This window comes from Typopeltis vanoorti, chromosome 4, assembly GCF_054136105.1.
Source record: "Typopeltis vanoorti isolate ZY-2024b chromosome 4, IOZ_Tvanoo_1.0, whole genome shotgun sequence".
Lineage (NCBI taxonomy): Eukaryota > Metazoa > Arthropoda > Arachnida > Uropygi > Thelyphonidae > Typopeltis > Typopeltis vanoorti.
Window position 1 is genome coordinate 37,660,892 of NC_143552.1, and position 18,344 is coordinate 37,679,235.

Genomic DNA, 18,344 nt, shown 5'->3' on the forward strand with positions numbered 1-18,344 from the left:
TACAGAGCGTCAAACAAATGTTCTCCCTAAAAGTTTGCTGAAGTATTCAATTTTCTGTAGGCAAGTGTGGCCTAGTTTTTCGTTAAGTGTGAGCTTAAAATAACATGGCAAATCTTTATTTACAGTGCTGAGAAAGTAATGGTTTTTAACCGGTTCTGCACATGCGCATTCCGTTTTCGGAAAAAAAAATGCACTGAACAATTGAAGTGTGCAGCGACAGCAGCAGAACTACAAGATATCGGCGTTTTTGTGTCAACTGATTTATTTATTCCTTCTGATATTTGTATTTTGAATGTGTTTTGTATTTGCCATTGAAAACATTCAGAAATTAGCGTAATAAATACTTAAGGATTATAAATATTCTAGGGATAAGGATTATAATGATTGATATAAGGTAATTTCGGTATCTGTTATGGAAATAGATTCAGATTCACGTGAGGCTAATTGTTATCGAAAACGGTGCTAATCATATCATTCCACTATTCTAACATTTAATTATTAATGAAATTACCGATTATTGAGCAGTGATTCTGTACAATCAAAAGTGCTGTACCAGAAATAACATAAGTCCAGTAGCCAACTAATACACTCGCTGTCCAAAATATTACATACATCCTCATGTTAAAGGAATCCATCTATAAATGTAATTGACAAGTGGCATGCGCTATCTATATAAATAAATGGACACTCTCAGTCTACCATTGTAGTGTATGGCATCAGAAGTCACTTGACACTTCGAACTGGAGATGAATTCAGGAATCAAAAACTTGGAAACTATTGTCCTGCTATATTAGTCACGTGCAAGAACGTTATGTACAAACAATGGTTTCCGAGCTTCTGATTCCAGCAGTCATCCCAAATACGTCCATTCATGCACGCCATAAGGATGATGTATCGTGTCACAGGGAATGGTATTGAGAGATATTTACAGAAGCATGATAGATGGAGAGAGAGAGAGACAAAACTGTTCCCCTCCCTTGTTCACCGGATCTTACTACCGTTCAGTATAATCAGAAAATGCTGAGATGAGATATTATTAATCAGGATTAAGGATTTAGAACCAGTAAATCGGAACTGAAGGAATCCATCCTGTATCTTGAATACTCATAAAATATTCAGAAATCCTTTGGAATGGCCACTCCACTGTTTCGAGGCTTCTGAAGATTCACAATTGTTCAACACAATATTATGTCACTATATTTAGTAAACTGGCATCACAGTGGAAACCGCATAGCGAATTATTAATTCTTTCTAATCTGAAAAGCTCTGAAAAAAAGTCGTAACGAAAACAGTAAAGCTTACCACTTTCGAAATAAGATTTCAACAATTAACTCCATTTATGCTACAAATGAAGGTGACTCCTTATTACACGTGGGAAGAATTCGATCCTAATTCTGATGAAGATCTCAAATATGTGTATACGTTTTTCTAATATTTTTTTTTTCCTCCAAAAATCAGTGTGGATTTTTGGATAAAAATTAGCCGAAACTAGAAGTGTTTGTAGATGTCCATAAAAATCAGTGTCAGTAAAAATGTCAATTTTCCATTAAACAGCTTTTGTTTCTTTCGGTGTATCACCTCAGTTTCTGATTGTGTTTTGTATTTGAATTTATAAAGTAGTAACGTTATCCCTTTTCCTAATTACATTAGTGTTCACTGAATTGCACTTTTAACTTCAGCAAGAAATTTTTTGTTTCTTTTAATCACAGTATTAGCAGTAATGCAAGGATAGCCTAGTCTTCATCCTATCTCAGATGGCGATACACCTTCATCACTAAGTTTAATCATTTTAATCTTCGAATCTAATGTAATAGCCTTTTCTTTTCCCTTTTATCGGCGTTATATTAAGTTTAATCACAACAAAAATAGTGGAATAAAAGTTTAAAAAACAGTTTAATATTCACGCAATCAGAGAGTGCAACACAAAAGCACATCTTCTGACACGAGCGGTGTCTAACGGCACACTGACGATAGCGAGACAACGATATCTTTTCCTTGATAGCATCTAAGACTCCGAAGAAGCAAGTGACGTAATTTTGGGGCTAAGCGCCGTAAGTCGAAGTAGGCCCGTACTTGATAATAAAGTACAATTTATAACGGATATCACATTTCATTGATGCAGGATTATTATATGCAGTTTCAGAAATTATATTACTGTATATACAATTTAATCACAATGACAAGATTTATTATCATACGAAGTTTTTACGTATATACAATTAAAACATGTTATTATATTTTCCATCCAGTACAAGGATTCAGTACAAAATGGCGAGTACATTGATTTTTTATAAATATAAATATACATAATAATAATGATAATAATTTGGAGGATAGCAATATCATATTATAGTGGTAAAATAACTTCAAATTTTAACAGATTCCAAATATCATTAAAATCCATCCAGCGCTTGGGAAATATTAATAACTTTTCCAACACAATACAATTCTGAATAAGGTATACTACAATTGTGTCTATCCTCAAAGCTTGTGCTAAGCTTATCTGAGGATGGTATTGCATATTAATTTGTTGCCATATTGGCAGCAGTCCAGATATATACCACACATATAGGATACCCAGGAATTTGATGGTGCATCACTGAGCTGGAAGCCAGTTGGTATAGTGCTGTGCATATATTTCTATTTCCTTTCAATTTTTTTTGTCTTTCATCTATTTCTTTAACTTTGTAACCTCAGGCTTTGTTTTAAAGAGTACTATAGGTTGCAAAATTTCTATTTATAAAAATACATTATTATATATTTGATGTAAAAATTCCAGGTGGTTTTCCATAATGGTTGTTGTTGTCTTTATGCGTAATGTTGTTAGTTGTCAGAGTCATTATTATACGTGGTTCTAGTTACTCTATAGTTGGTATCAAATAATAATAAAAAATACTTTGATTTTACAGAAAATTCAGTTGAAATAAAAACTTGACATTCAGTAATGCTTTCTTTAAATAATAATAACGTAAGAACCAATCTTACGAAATAATTAATAAGCGTATTTTACATATGTATACATGTGTAGCATTATTCAATTGAAATGTAAAAGAACTGAAGTTAATATTAATTAAATATTTAGACAATTACTATAGTGAAAGCTTTGATCTTCAAAACCCAACCATTTCCGCGGTCAACAACCTTAATTATGTAGTCTTCTTTCAGAGAGAGGGGGGGGGAGTGAGTGAGTCGCTGCTAAGAATTATTCCATTCTCTCCATATTATTTTTAACAAACATGAGTTATGTAGCAATTACTATTAAACTTGATTCTGCTTAAGATTTCGAAATATAGTTTGATCTTCCAATCATCTTACATAATGAGAAACCTTAATTTCTCTTCTAAGATGTCTGCAAACAGCATTATGGTAATTGTTTATATTAGAGTTCCTCGAATTACTCTGTTTTAAAAGTTTATTATTTGTAATGATTATTGCTTGGCTGAATAATCAATACGAGGAAAAGAGTTAGGCTTGGTGCTCGTGGTTTTCTTGAATTTGTGCATCATCATGATGAGCTTTTTTTTTTCATGTTAAATAACTAAAAATGATAAATCCAATGTAATTTGAAGCAATAGTATTTATTTGAATAGTTTATCTTGGCATAAGTAAAATGAGACCATAAATCTATTCTTTCGAATTAAAGTACATTTCTGAATAAAAGAAGTTGAAATAATGATGGGCCTGCAGAATATGTAATGTGATGCTTTCAATTATATTTACGGTAATAAATTTATTGGAAATTCCAAAGAAAGATGTTAAATGGTTATGTACTACAAGAGATTATTACAGCATTTGTCTTTAGGGTCACACTATTTAAAGGTTTTTGTTTTCGTAATGTGTTCAAACAATTGGTTTTTAGTATTTAGTGTAATACCTTAAATAGTCTGTTATAAGACTATTTTTTGCTTTCTGTATTAAATCAAGAATTCGTTTAAATATCTAAGACAAATATGTTTTGGCTGTTGTGTCATAATTTTTAAAAAAATATAGAAGTCTAATAACTAAATAACTTTTATTTCGCGGATTGTAACTTTTTTGGAAACATCTGAAAGAAAACTTGTCGGACATATTTTGCCAAATTATATTCTATTTATTTATTTTATTTATTACGTTTATATATTTATTACGTTCAATATTTTGCCAAATTATCTTCTATTGATAACTGTTTGTCTTCGACATTCCCTTTCTCCTAGTTAATGCTGCGATTATTTTTAATTTAGTGATTTGTTGGGTTTCTTTATATTTTTCAATCATGTCTTAAGTAATTTTTGTTATTTCTCATTTTAATTGTATTTGTATCTGTTATGTCCCGAAATAAGCAGCAACTATCATACATTACATCATTGTTTATACTTGGGATTTTCGTGATGCTCTGTTATTTGAGCTACTGACCGTTTGTAATTGCCCATTTCAGAAAAAAATAAAAATAAAATAACATTTTGAGCGAAGTTTACTGACGAATAGGGAGTTAGGAGTGCTCTAAATGAGGGCGTATACATCTCTGATATCCATATGCTTATACATTTACCCACCTCGCACACGGATTTGTAACTTGAATGTTCAGAATATATTTTAATACCTTCAACAAAACCAAACAGTTTTATAGAATCACTCGCAATTTCTAACTCACATAACTCCCGATTTTTAATAATTTCATAATAATAATCATAAATAATCATCCATTTTTATGATAATCACACTCACGACAGGTAGTTCAGCCTTACGTAATATATTAGTACCATGAATAGGCGGTAAGCTAAAGGAGAATGAACTTGTTAACATTAGATTTGAAGGCCGGTCGTTTGTACTGCTTAGGAAATACATGAGAAGATAAACATTTCCAAAGGACAGCAGAGAAGCAAGGAACAAAGCAGAAGAAAAAAAATTTTTTCAGTTGCAGCTGAACAGTGGAACATTCTTCACCTTACCAATGCTCTCAAGACAGCCTAAGACAGCGCAAGTAGGAATCAAAGAAACATTCCAAGTAATATTAGATGCCGAGGCATTTATATATGAGATGTTCAAAGTTTTCGTTTTTTTTTTTCCTGTTTGATAAGTGAAATCCCTTTTCTGAAGACCAGATGGGATTAAAATAAATCTAGTATATAGGACGGTTTTTATGAAATATAAAATGTCCTGTGTTTTTGATTGGTGGTTTATTCTTCCGTACTTCTCAATGATATGGATCACTGACAGAAATGTGCTGGAAATATCAAATGATATCGCATCCCGCCTTCATTTCAATGCGTTAGCCTAAAAGGCCTAACATGAGCAAAAAGCACCTTCAGAGAAATCTAATTAATAATCCAAGACAGTGTTTAATCCTATCTGCGCATTCAGTTTCGTATGTTAATTGCGTGTGCTTTTCTTATGGCCTGTTTGTCTTGGAGGTGTGGGGTTAATAACCCGACTTCCGTAAATTAAAACCCCTGCCAATTCCGTATGGAGTTGGCAGGGGTTTTAATTTACGGAATTTCAGGGGTTTTCCAACCGGAAGGTTGGAAAAGCCCTGAAAAGGTTCTTCAAGGCCTAGACGAGACTTGAACGCAAATCTTTATAACCAAAAGACATCATCTATTTCGGCTGATCTACGGACGTCCTTACGAGATAAAAATTAATAAATAAATTTCTTCATCGTTGTAACTTGACAATCAGCGACAATACTTCTTTAAACTTTACCTTGTTTAATTAGCTTAGAAATGTTCTTTTACCAAGTTTTAAAATAATAATTTATGACCAATTTAAATCTAATTGAGATGCAACGCTATCGCTTGCACGATAAAGTATCTGTTGTCCCCACTGTGATATTTTACTCATTTATACTTGAATGTATTATATATATATATATATATATATATATATATATATATATAAAAGCCGGACATAGAGCTGTAATTTTTACAAAAAGAAAAGGCGAAGATCTAAGCATGATTCTTAGTAATCTTAAATAAGCCATATGCGCATAGTTGCCCGAGTGGTATCTTCTGTGGGCATGAAGTCTTTTGACTCTTCTAGGGATAAGATCAATTTAATCGCCGGTATGAGACCTTTATCATGCTTATTTAATACCCTGAAGTGACTTGAAAAGTTTTCATAATCCTATTCACATGATTAAAACATTTAAATAAAGCGGATATCCTTTTTATATTTATCTCAGTTAAATAAATTTTGTTCTTTAATTACGATAAGTTCATAATGTTTTTTTTTTTTGTTGTTGTTGTTTTTTTTTTCTTTTAAGACTTCTGAAGTTTCGGAATTTTACTTACCTAAAACGGCATTCAGTATTGAGAAATCCTATCTGTTTATTTTTAGTGAGGTGTGAAATTTAACCTTCAACCATCTTATATTTCATCTTCACCCGCTATCTGCGTTGCCATCTATTTACTGACGGAAAACTGTCTTAGTTGTCCTGTTATTCTTCACATAATTTCTAAGAAAAATTTACCTAAGATCATTAAGCACAAGCCATGAACCGATAAAGAGGCATAATTTGTGTCATTCATTTTTTATTATAAAAATGAATGACACAAATTAAGCTACTTTATCGGATATGATGTGACTTCCATCAGTTTTACTTGTTGTTATTTTCTTTATATTTTATTTATTTTCACATAACTTTACTCTAGGGAAGTTTTTCAACCCACTTGACTATTCACACTTGCGGTGAAATTCATCTTTGATCTTAATTGATTTGAGGTTAACTTATTGTTTATATTTTATCATTATTTAAAATTTTACTTTCAATTAATATTTTTGGTAATAATAAATACATTGTATTTTTTTTCTTTGATATCTTGCTCACCCCGCTTCTCCTGGAACACTAAAGTAGTTCGACTGAATCAGAAAAATCGCACAGTGAAAATTGCAAGCGAACTTTTGTGGCGTTTCGCTAAATTATACAACTAAATGATCACTTTGTTTAAGCTGCTAAATTTTCGATTACTTACAATATGTAAGATGGTATTTTACAAACCTCATTTTTATACTAATTTAATCCCTACTAGGTAGGATTAAACCAGTTGTCTTTTAGACTCAACGGAACAAAACATTAGAGATGCTTACCTAATAGCATGTCGGTTTTCTTCTAGCTGAAATAACAGACTGTACTCTCTGAGGCATTAACTCTTCCCGATTCCGAAGGGTTGCCAGAGGTAATTCCAGCCGTGCCTGTTGCAGCATTGTCCACAATTGTGCCTTAGACATCGGTCCCTTATACATGGATATGATGTCGAATCTCTCTTTTAGGGATGCTTTGCGGCATCCCTAAAAAAGAGATTCGATTGAATTTAAATTCGGGGACCTTGGGGTCCTTCAATGGTTCCAAGCTCAGGTGAGCGTTCCGCGAGCAATGCTTGGGTGGTTGCTGTCCGGTAGGTTGGCGCCTGCTGAAACAAATGTCGGCTGCAGGATGCGCGAAGGTCATGAAAATGCGTAGGTGATCAGCCAGGACGTTCTTGTAGCTCGCAGCGTTTAACGACCTCTCCAAGCACACTAAAGGGCCTCATGTGTCACACGAGAAGGCTTCCCAAACTATCACAGAGCCACCACCTCCTTGAACAGAGCAGACCTGGAACGACGGGCCATGGCCTGATGCTGTCGACGCCACACCAGCACCCTCCCGTCAGCCCGGTACAACCGATGACGGGATCCAGATGGTTCAAACACCAGGTGAGGCGCAATACCCGATGACGTTGGCAACAGTGGTACACGATTAGGGCGTGGTATGCTTGATACGCCGTACCGTTCGCCCGCTGACGCTGCTTGGACCTCCAACATTGGAACTGGATGTGATTTGTGCCGCCGTTGCTCTGAGGTTGGTTTGTACAAGCCTGGATGGTCTACGTCGATCCCTGTCATCAATGGCGTGGTTGGCCCGTTGATGGTATACTCGTGCCCTTGAGAACCCTAGGGTTCTTACCGCTTGAGTGATAAAAATGATCCATCTGTCTTGGGCTGATAATACGTTCACGATGCACTGTTGGGAAATCACGATGTCTGCGTATTTAGCGACTGAGTTGGGCTTGGGTATGTTTCACTCTTCGCGGGGAATAACAGCGTCAACTTCCTATCACTTCTATCTCTAATGTTTTGTCCATCGAGTGTAGAATGCTCTTTTGCAGATGAAAAAAAAGCTGTTTTATGTTTGGGGTAACCTGCAATCTCAATCATGATGACTGGAAAGCCCTTATATCGTTTTCTCATGTCATGCAGGTTTTGTTCCGGGAAGGCATTGTAACTAAGATCTATGATACATAGACAACTGAATTACTCAAAGAATTTTATTAGTGTTTCTAGGAACCTTCCAAATGATCGCGTGTAATAAATTAAAATAGATAGTCACGAATTCATTTTTTGACTTAAATTGGACACCTTAATGTAATCTAAAAACCACATTAACATATTAACGAAGTACTTTTTTAACAGGTTGTCGGGTTTTTGTTTCTCTTAAGCCATAATTATTTCTGGATTACATACGGAATTAGCAACGGCTGGATTGTCTTTTTGTATAAATATTTGATCTTACTTGTGTCAGCTGTACTAAGCAAATATCCTCTTACATGATAAAGAATCACAAAAAAGTTAACAATGTATGCTAATTAAACAAGATAAATTGACACCAGTTCTTGTGTTTTTCTACTCAAAGAAGATCAACGTTTGTTCTGCCATTTTAATTTAATTTGAAAGAAATGCAAAAATTTAAACAAAAAGTGATATATCCATTAGTTTTTGAAATTACTTTATATCACCAGGTAGAACAATCAGACAAAAGATCGAGAACTCATTCATTGATAGGAACAGATACAGATCATTCATGGTTTGAAGTTCATTTATTTTTTTATACTAATTTCCCATTTAAGCTAAGAGGTATTAAAAACGGTCCTATTAACAATTGAATTCCATTAAAATCTTAGTGGAATTTGAAAAGAGAAAAAAAAATTCTTACAGTTTTAATGTACTGTTTTCCAAATGATAATATTCTCATCCAGTAAAAAAACGATTTAACTTTATAGAATTAAATCGATTAAAAAAAATCATCTTGAACTACAGGAGATATTGCATTAATGATTAAGACAAAAAAGGAACGAAGCCCACATTTTTATTTTATTTTATTTTCATTTAAAGGATTCCACATAGTTATATATTTTGCTCTGTCGAAAAATTGAATGCTGTAATATACGAGAAATCTCATAAAAGTTATTATATGTATACAACCGATAAAAACTATTGTTTCTAGCTGTTACAGCTAATTAAGAATTCAACATCTGAAACAGTACTATTTTTCTATAGAATTCTAGGATTATGTATTTAGAATCTGGGTGCTTGGAATATAATTAATGATTTGCTGGTCATAAAATATTCACTTTTAGAAATGTTACGAGATTTTCTTGGAATCTTTGTCTAGTTATGTTGTATTCTGTTACTGAATTTTTAGGAAATTATATGAACATCATGGCCGTATTAATATTATTTTTTTTGGGGGGGAGGGGAGTAAAAATAAAGCTGCAATAATGTCTAAAGGAATACTTTAAGAAAAAAATACATTTGCAAGAAATAACTGATATATCGTTTATCCACACCAGGATATTCGAAAGGACGTTGTTTTCTTTTAAATTTTACATTAAGGTTTTAATGCATGTAAAATTTTAACTAAAGTTTTACATGCAATTATAGTGTCGTATAGTAAGACTCAACCGTGGTATCAAAACATTTATAAAATGTTAAGGATTTTTAATTCTGAAAGTAGTTTCAAAAATTATTTAAGTTATTTCTAGGACTTACATCATAACTTAATAATAGTTTCAAACAAATCAATAGCTGCTGTATGTTGTTTGTCTGTCATAACTGTCTTCAGGTTGTGTGAAGAATGCTCAACTAAGAAACGAATGTCACTTTGGCTTTATAATTGACAAAATGAAAGAAATTTAAATTGACAGTAAAGTGGCAATGTTCTTCAAATGTGTGATGTTTCATTAAATTAGGTAATTCCAGAATAGTCTTGCTACGCTTCAAAACAGAACTGCAGCCACTCTCCCTAAACATTATTGGTAGTTTTCCATTTTTTAAAGATCCAGAATTTGACCAAACACGACACATCTTTCATTCAAAAGACATTAATAATATCTTCCCATGATTATAATAATAATAGCTGTTATATACGAAGATACGTAGTAAATTGCTGTCAGAAAGACCCTTCGCGATCCTCCCTCATTATGTGACTTTTATTTTTAGCAAGACCAGAATAATCATTGGAGAGGCATCTTAATTAAAGTCTTATGGGATTGTAACAAACGACTGTAATGATAGATAATGCAATCATACCAGGAGAGTAGAAATGCATTAGTATAATGATCGTTTCATTTGATATCATTCTTAGTTCAAATGAAGAGATAGGAAAGCAAACTCTGTTTTTTTTTTTTTTTTTTAGGATGGTAACATTTACGAAATTATGATTAATAAAAAAATGAAAAATGCTTCGCCTAAGTGTTACTTACAAATAACTCCGAGATCATTAAAATCTGCTTGGGGAGGGTGTGATGAATATTTACGATCAGAGGCGACATTTAGGAAGTTTTCAGATTCATTATTATCAGAAATATTGTATAAAAATAACGAAGAAAAGAAGTTGGGTGTAATGGTGTACTGACACCATTATGGGTCCAAAAAATGACAGTTTGTCATTATCATAAAACTGTTTTATCATTGCCCTCCTCCTGTTCATCATATTCATTATCGAACCATTCAGGTGTTTAATCAATATAGTTTTCAGGTCACGCAGTTCTCTTTACGCATTCGTTTTAAGACTTGGCGCTGCAGGCTGCGGAAAAGTTTGGTTGGCTTTGCTAGATCGAAGCTACAAATTAGACAAGTCGATTGATTTTTTTTTTTTTATCCTTTCTTTCTCTGCCAGGCGTTCGTTTCTTTTTTTTTCTTTCTTTTCCTTTTTTCACGTGCTCATTAGTGTATTTTGTGAAAAGTTTCCCAGACATTATAATACTGTTAGTAAATCAAACCCAAAAAATAAATACAGTCTCTGAAGAACAGCAGCTGTCCGTTGAGCTCTCAAGTTTCAGGAATGTGAAAATTTCCATGAACTGTTCAACTCACGATGAATTCTCCGTCTTGCACGGAGATAGAAATATTTCTCCTTCCATAAAATACACGATTTGTACGTGTTGTTGGAAGAACGTACGCATTTATCGGATGACACACACACTCGCCACGTGACATTAACTGGTTTGGCATAATTGTAAACAACAAAGCGACTAGCTGAGCGTATTTTGCAGTTAATAACATTGAATCATTCATCCATTGGACAGATTAACAAGCATCTGATGTGGCGTCATTCGAATTCACTATTAAATTATTTATAAGCGAATATGTCATTCCATATAATCAGAAACGCAACACTATACAAGTTACGCTGCGGTCCTTGTTCGTAGCTATTTAAATTCCAAATAGAATCCGCTGATATTGTACCAGTAATATACGTCTATCTTGCTGGTACACAAGCACACCCTACTTCACCAAACAGATTTACATTTCGCTAACAACATGCATCATATCTGATTGCTTGATTGTTGAATCACCTTAGTCACTATTACCTTAGGTAATATCAATAGAAAGTGTATAGAGTAGTTGACTAGTCGATAATGTTAACTATATATGCTATTCTAATATCGATACAATAATCTACACATTTTATTTCATTGCAGCATCGATACTGTACACTGCCGTAGTAAGGGGAAAGGTAGCGTTGCCATGTGACATATCACCTCCATCCGTAGACGATTCGGTTGTGCTCATCCTGTGGTATAAAGACGAAGATCCAGCCCCCATTTATACACTCGATGCCCGTCGTGGTACCGTAGAACAAGCCAGGCAGTCATCTAGTACGCATTTAGACAACAGAGCCTTTTTCAATATGATAAACAGGCCGGCATTTCTTCAGCTTGATCCCGTGCAAGAAGATGATGCTGGGGAGTACAGGTGCCGAGTGGACTTCCGTAAAGCCCGTACAGTAAATACGGTTATAACTCTAAAGGTTATCGGTGAGTAAAGCAAAGCCAGTTGTAGTTGTTTGACATTGATTTAAATAGCTTTATTTTTAAAAGTATTATAAATCATAGAGATTGCGAATGATCTGATCTGTCATCGGAACTGTATAAAATTAATATTCGAATATAGTTTTACAGTTTTTATTAAAACCGTGCATCATAATCTCCTCTACACAGTCATTCGGTGTATAAAATAAATTGCATTTTGTATTGTTCAGAAAGAAATCGAATAACATGATCGTTATACAAATTCTATTTATTTGTAGTCTTTGATGTGTACATTCATTACATATTTGTGCTAGTATTTAACATAATTGATGTTTATAACAGTGCTTCTGGCGGAATGTAATAGACATTAAGGATAATTGCGAAAATGAGAAATATTTTCTGCCTACTTAATCGAATAAGAAAACTACAAAGAGAGTCAAAAAACTGCATCTACATCTTATGACTTTTTTTTTAAGGTTTGATTTTGGACTGATGCAAATTTTGTATTTGAAGATATGCTTTCTGATTCGGGTGTAGGAAGTTTTCTCTCCCAAAATTCAGGTCCCCTCCCCCACGCACGAAAAGGTGAATCGGTCGGAGAAAAATGATGATACAATAAAGAGATAGAATCCTCTTGAATCGGGATCTAAATTGTATGACATCTATTATCGTGATTTATGCCAAACCTATCAAATAACAGGAAGATGAGGCTACTACGTTAGGAGATTACAACTTTGGGTTAAGACAGCTCGTAGCACATGCTTTTATCGTAGGATTTGATTGCTAGGGAGAAGTTTGCAGACCACATGGAAATTATGCTGGTAGGTCCAACAGCATACATATTTGGAAGTTTTTTCCCACTTGGTTAGAGTATAATAAATTTAGTTTAATCCTTTATCCAAGTGTAAGCAAACAAAGTTTTTGCGCCTGAAGTAGCATACCTTTTTATAACTTGCCAAGAAGGATTTGCTTGTTTTTATTTATTATATAGTTCTTTAATATGCAAGAATATGTAATATACATACAGGATTTAAATAATCTCAAGTGAAAGATCTTAGTTGATCCCACTGTATTAATTAATAGAGAATTCAACTCGGATCATATAGGTGAAAACGAATATACAAGTGTATTGTTTTATTTGGAACAAAAAAGATAATTATTTCATTCCTTATTTCATTTTCTCCGAATACATTTGTAAGTATAGAAGTCAGACTAATTTTATTTTTGTACAAAGTCCGCAAAATTCTACAGGTAATCCTATTCATCACTGTCTATACATATCAGAAAAGACAGTATAGTCTTTCTGTTGCGTTTCGACAAGGGACTTTATCTATAATGCTCTTAAAAAATAAAAGCTGAATAAACAATATCCTTTTAATGCAAAAGGAAACAAAACATGATAAATGAACCTTCGAAATTTGATTTGCATGCTGAAGGACTCAGAGGATTTCTCAATATCCATCTTAAACAAACAAGATGCGGTAATAAGCTTATGTAGGAAGTGAATTCCATTCTCTCTTAGGTAGTTTTAGTTCTTAGATGGAATATATTGCATTAATTTGTTCAAATAATTGCTTAATGAATACTACTTGGCATTTCTCCGGATGGTTTATATAATCGATTGCATTCCTTTGCACTCCATTCATCTTCATTGCGTTAAATTTAGAAGCAATTTTGATGAAAAGAAATTAAGTCTTTGTTAATAAATTTTCATTTAATTAATTTGGGATTCATTTACACTTTTGTTTCTTTCAATGTCAGCACAATATCAACATTCTGTTTATCTTGAAGATACCATTTGAAACGTCACCTTTAAGAGTGAAACATCCGTTTGCAAAAGGAAATTTAAAAATTTACCGCCATTGTTATACGGGGTTCAACTTACGGTTTGAATTTCCACTTGAATGCCCTGAACGTTTCATGCTAGCCTTACCGGACTGTCATTAATCAGCAGAGCGGATGTGTTTAACCAATTTATGTAATGCCACAACAATCTTGAAGGACTAAACTTCTTCTATAAAAATGTTAGCGGTGGTTATATGAGTTCGTTAATCATTAGGGTCGACACCACAATCAACGTGTCGTGACTACGACAGTTACAAAATGCTCCGAATAGTCTCCTAGTTAAGATAATTACGAAAATCTCGTGTACAATAAGAGATCGGAAGATCTTTAACATGTTTTAATGTATTTTAATAAACAGTAATGCGATTTGAAGATAATTTGAATAGTATAATTAAAATATATAATTAAGATTCAATAGGTATAATTCAATGCCGCGCGATTGCGTTTATTTTAAGTTTTAATTCAATTTTTAATTTTAGTTCATTTATTTCAAGAAACAGCAAATGTAAACATATATATTCAGATTAAGTGGATATTGAATCCAACATTATTTCCAAGTCGAATAGAGAAACTACAAGAGTTTCGTGCCGAATTAGAAACTATAAAAGTTTCGGCGGATCCAAGCGTAAGCAAACCTTTTATGACAGGGCTAACTCGTAGTACACTTACATCTGAGTCTGGCTCCCACTGACGAGACCTCAACAAAGGTCGAAACCGGTCTGGGTAGTGAATCGCCCCCATAATGTATAACATCATACGTGTCCGCTAGGAGATGTGTTTTACATTATGGGAAATACCAAGGATAGTGATCGGTGCTTACCCCACCTTTACTACGAGTTTCCCCCTGTCATGAAAGATTTGCTTACGCTTGAATCCGCCGAAACTTTCATAGTTTCTATATTCGGCAAGAAACTCTTGTAGTTTCTCTATTCGACTTTGAAATAATGTTGGATTCAATATCCACTTAATTTGAATAATTGTGCATCGCCGAAGTGAAGCCTTTTGGATTTCTTATTTCAAAAAATATTTATTTCCCACGATTCTTATCTGCGGAAAAAATTATTAGTACATTTCACCCATATGGGCGTTTTGGGTGGAATAAGAATAGATCCATTATTGTTGAAACAAAATAATTTAAACAGAAAATTATTATAAATGGGATTTCATAATCATTTCACTGTCATTTAACAGAAAAACAATATACTTTATAAATTACGAAATCCATCTGCTCTTATTTAAATTGAAAATTAACCATAGCATTTTCTAAAATGCATGAAGAAAGCAGATGACGAATGAAAAATTACTGTTTTGATTTATTAGAATTTGCTTAACCTGCTAAACACGATCCTATATGTTATACTGATTAGGAGAGACTTAAGCTGTCATTGTTATTAATTACTTGTAATTTCTTTAAAGATATTAAAGTACTTATTTTCCAAATTATTAAATATAATATTTAACTAGGAAAAAATTGTTCAGTTACAAGGATGGTTTCGCGAGTAGATATTTATTGTCCCATTTGATAGCCACCCTCGAGTAAACACACAAACATTAAAACAGTAACAAGATTATAGTAAAACTCCCATTCCAAACAATATTTATTCCGAGATTCGGAGAACCAATAAAGAAAAATGAACTCGTCATAAACTGAAAAAATCCTGCAATTTATTAGTTCAAAGAAACTGAAATTATTCTTGATTTTTTTCGCGAACAGTTTATTAGGGAATCGGAGCAGATGGTCTCATACATTATAATTGTCTACGCCTTTAGCATGCCACAACAGTTGAAGTTGTGATTGCAGATTTGTGATTCCCACCCTGCGTTGCGTAAATCGTGATGTGTGATTCATTACAGCCCTTTGGAGACCTCCAATGGGCGTGTGCCTTTCACGTGATTTCTTTACTCAATACCTACGCTGTGGAATAAAGTGAGTTAGAGATAGGCTAATTTCAAAGACACACACACACACCATATCAAAAACATTGTTACACTGCAGAAAAAGTGCCGGGTTATAAAGTGATATATCGGTCTGTCGTCTAATTTTGATCATTTCCAATTTTAAAGGTAAAGTTACTGTATACAATGGTTTTCGCCAATAAAAACAAAACAACTAAAAGATCAGCTTCAATTTCCATTGTTAAAATGATGTGGATTTTTTGTAAGGGAACACGAGACTAGAGAAACATGATTGTTGTGGAATTAAAATCAGTGAGCACGAGACTTGGGAAACGTATGTGTGATTGTTGTGAATTACAATCAAATATTTGTCTCGAAATAAATTTGATATAGCTTTGCGCAGATTTCAGAAATATCGACCACATGCTTAAAATTCTAGTTGAAAATTTAACGAAACAAATGTTTCGGTATAGTTTTTCATGTTATAGCACGTCATATTGCCTTTGATATGAATTGTTGTTCTCGCATTCTTTAGGCATTCTTTTGCATTTAAATATATTCTAGCAATTTCACTATTTGAGTAGTTTTCGTAAGCCGTGCATTCCGTTTCAATGTGATGTTTAGTGTTCAGGACAAAGCATGTTCTGAACACTTAAAAAAACGAAAAAGAAAAAAAGCGGTATGTAGTTTGAAACAATCATACTTTCAAAAATTAATATGCAGTATGTTCTAAGTTGCGTCGAAATTTAGCAATTATTTTCCAATTAACAATACCAACAACATGTAAATTTATTCATGTGAAGCTGGTTTAACTGTTGTAATAAGGCATTCGATAGGTGTTCAAATGGCTCATCTACGCAACTTCTCGAAAAGTAACACGAAGAATTCAATAATCACATTTAAGTGATTGACATTTCTAAGCACCGATGGTAAGAGCATCTGAAAAGTAAGTTTTGACTCCTTCCTCGCAGAAATGCAACTTAGATCCCCCCCTCCTCTCCCACGATATGTTACCCCGCACCAAACCATTAGTGACGCTGGATGATAACCTCTGTGAATCCTGGCTGCTATGGCACGTACTGTGCGACTATCCAGGGAATACCCAATTGTTTTAGTGGTTAAATGACTCTTCAGTGGTGAAAACCTTTCTATCTGTGAAGAGGATAACTCTGCGTCTGTTGGAACCGGGCTCAAGAAATTCCATGGACAGCGCGGAGGTGTGCTCAAGTTGTAACAGTATTTATGGCAATACCGTGTAAAAGACATTGTTCTTCGAAACACTCACTCAGTTAATTAAAAAGATAGTACTAATAAACTTCAAAATAAATACCAACTATATAATATACCAACTTAAAAAAATAAATAAATAAACATAAATATCAACTGTATTTCTAAACTTTAGAATAAATACTAACCATGTAAATAATAATTACATTTTTAAAGTAAAAAAAAAAAACGTATATTTCCAAACTTTAAAAAATGAACTCGCTATAATTCGAAATGTAAAAAAAAAAAAAAAAAACATATTTTCAAACTTCTAAATAAATTCCAATTTTGTTTCTGAACTTCAAACTAAACTAAATTCATGCTATATTTCTAAACTTAAAACAAATAAATATCAATTATATAAGATAAGCTTATTCCTAGTCTTAATATCAGAGCATTTCCTCAACAATATCATCGTCTGGTTTAAAAATGCAAGAATATGAAAAGACATGAATGTTTCGAGAGGTTAAAGGGGGAGGAGGGGAAGACGGTTAATACATGAAAATAAAAATGACTATACTTAAAATCCTCAAGCTTGCAAGCAAACAGAATATTTTTTCTCCTCCCTCATTACATAGTAATGCTATTCTTATATGACTGCATCCTTTTAATGCCTCCAAATCTCTCATCTTATTTTTTTTTCTTGCTTATTCACAATACTGCAAGTTCAACAACCTCTTGCGCTTACGGCTACTCTTAAAAACTACCCAGCTTAATAAACACACACGCACTGTAATGAAGTTTCTAGAAATGGTGTGGCATCTAAAGGAAAAATTGAACTGGGAGTTAGAAAGAAAAAAAGACTTGACTACATAACAACGTTGTAAACAACATACAGGGTTTCGCAGAAATGGATTGGTTTCATGCTGAACTAGTTTCTCATCCAAAATGTTATTAAAAGTTACTATTTTTGTTTTGGAATATTGATTTAGGCTGCTTAATAGGAAACGTATAGGTCAATAGACCCAAAGGTTCATACTTACCGTCCTTTTGGGTAAGTATTTGTAAAACGAACACATCAACAGTCACACAGTAAGTTTTCTTTTTTATTTGTCTATTTCATTATTTGTTGCTCTTTGATATTTACATTAATTTATTCTTGAATCAACAGGAGATATCAAATCCGAAATAAAATAAAATAAAAATCTCTCTCTCTCTATCTCCACTGTTTCCGTTGTGATTCTAATACAGTGGAGATAGAGAGAGAGATGCGCAAAGCAGAGTGTTAAAAATGATATCAGGATGGTGGAAAATTGATTATGAAGAGATTGAGAATTTGTCGACTGCAGACAC

The 18,344-nt window shown here is 33.3% G+C and overlaps 1 protein-coding gene across 5 annotated transcripts in view; it reads left to right on the forward strand.

Annotated features, from left to right (window-relative positions):
* The window catches only part of LOC150107233 (protein turtle-like), a 374,905-nt gene that overhangs the window by 165,942 nt on the left and 190,619 nt on the right, over nt 1-18,344 (forward strand). For all 5 annotated transcript variants that reach the window (XR_016548181.1, XM_090391086.1, XM_090391087.1 and 2 more), the window contains exon 2: nt 11,715-12,050. Coding sequence is in view for 4 of the 5 variants with exons in the window: in XM_090391086.1 (XP_090247212.1) it covers nt 11,715-12,050 (336 nt within the window). In the remaining variant the exon portion in view is untranslated. The remainder of the gene's footprint in view (nt 1-11,714; nt 12,051-18,344) is intronic.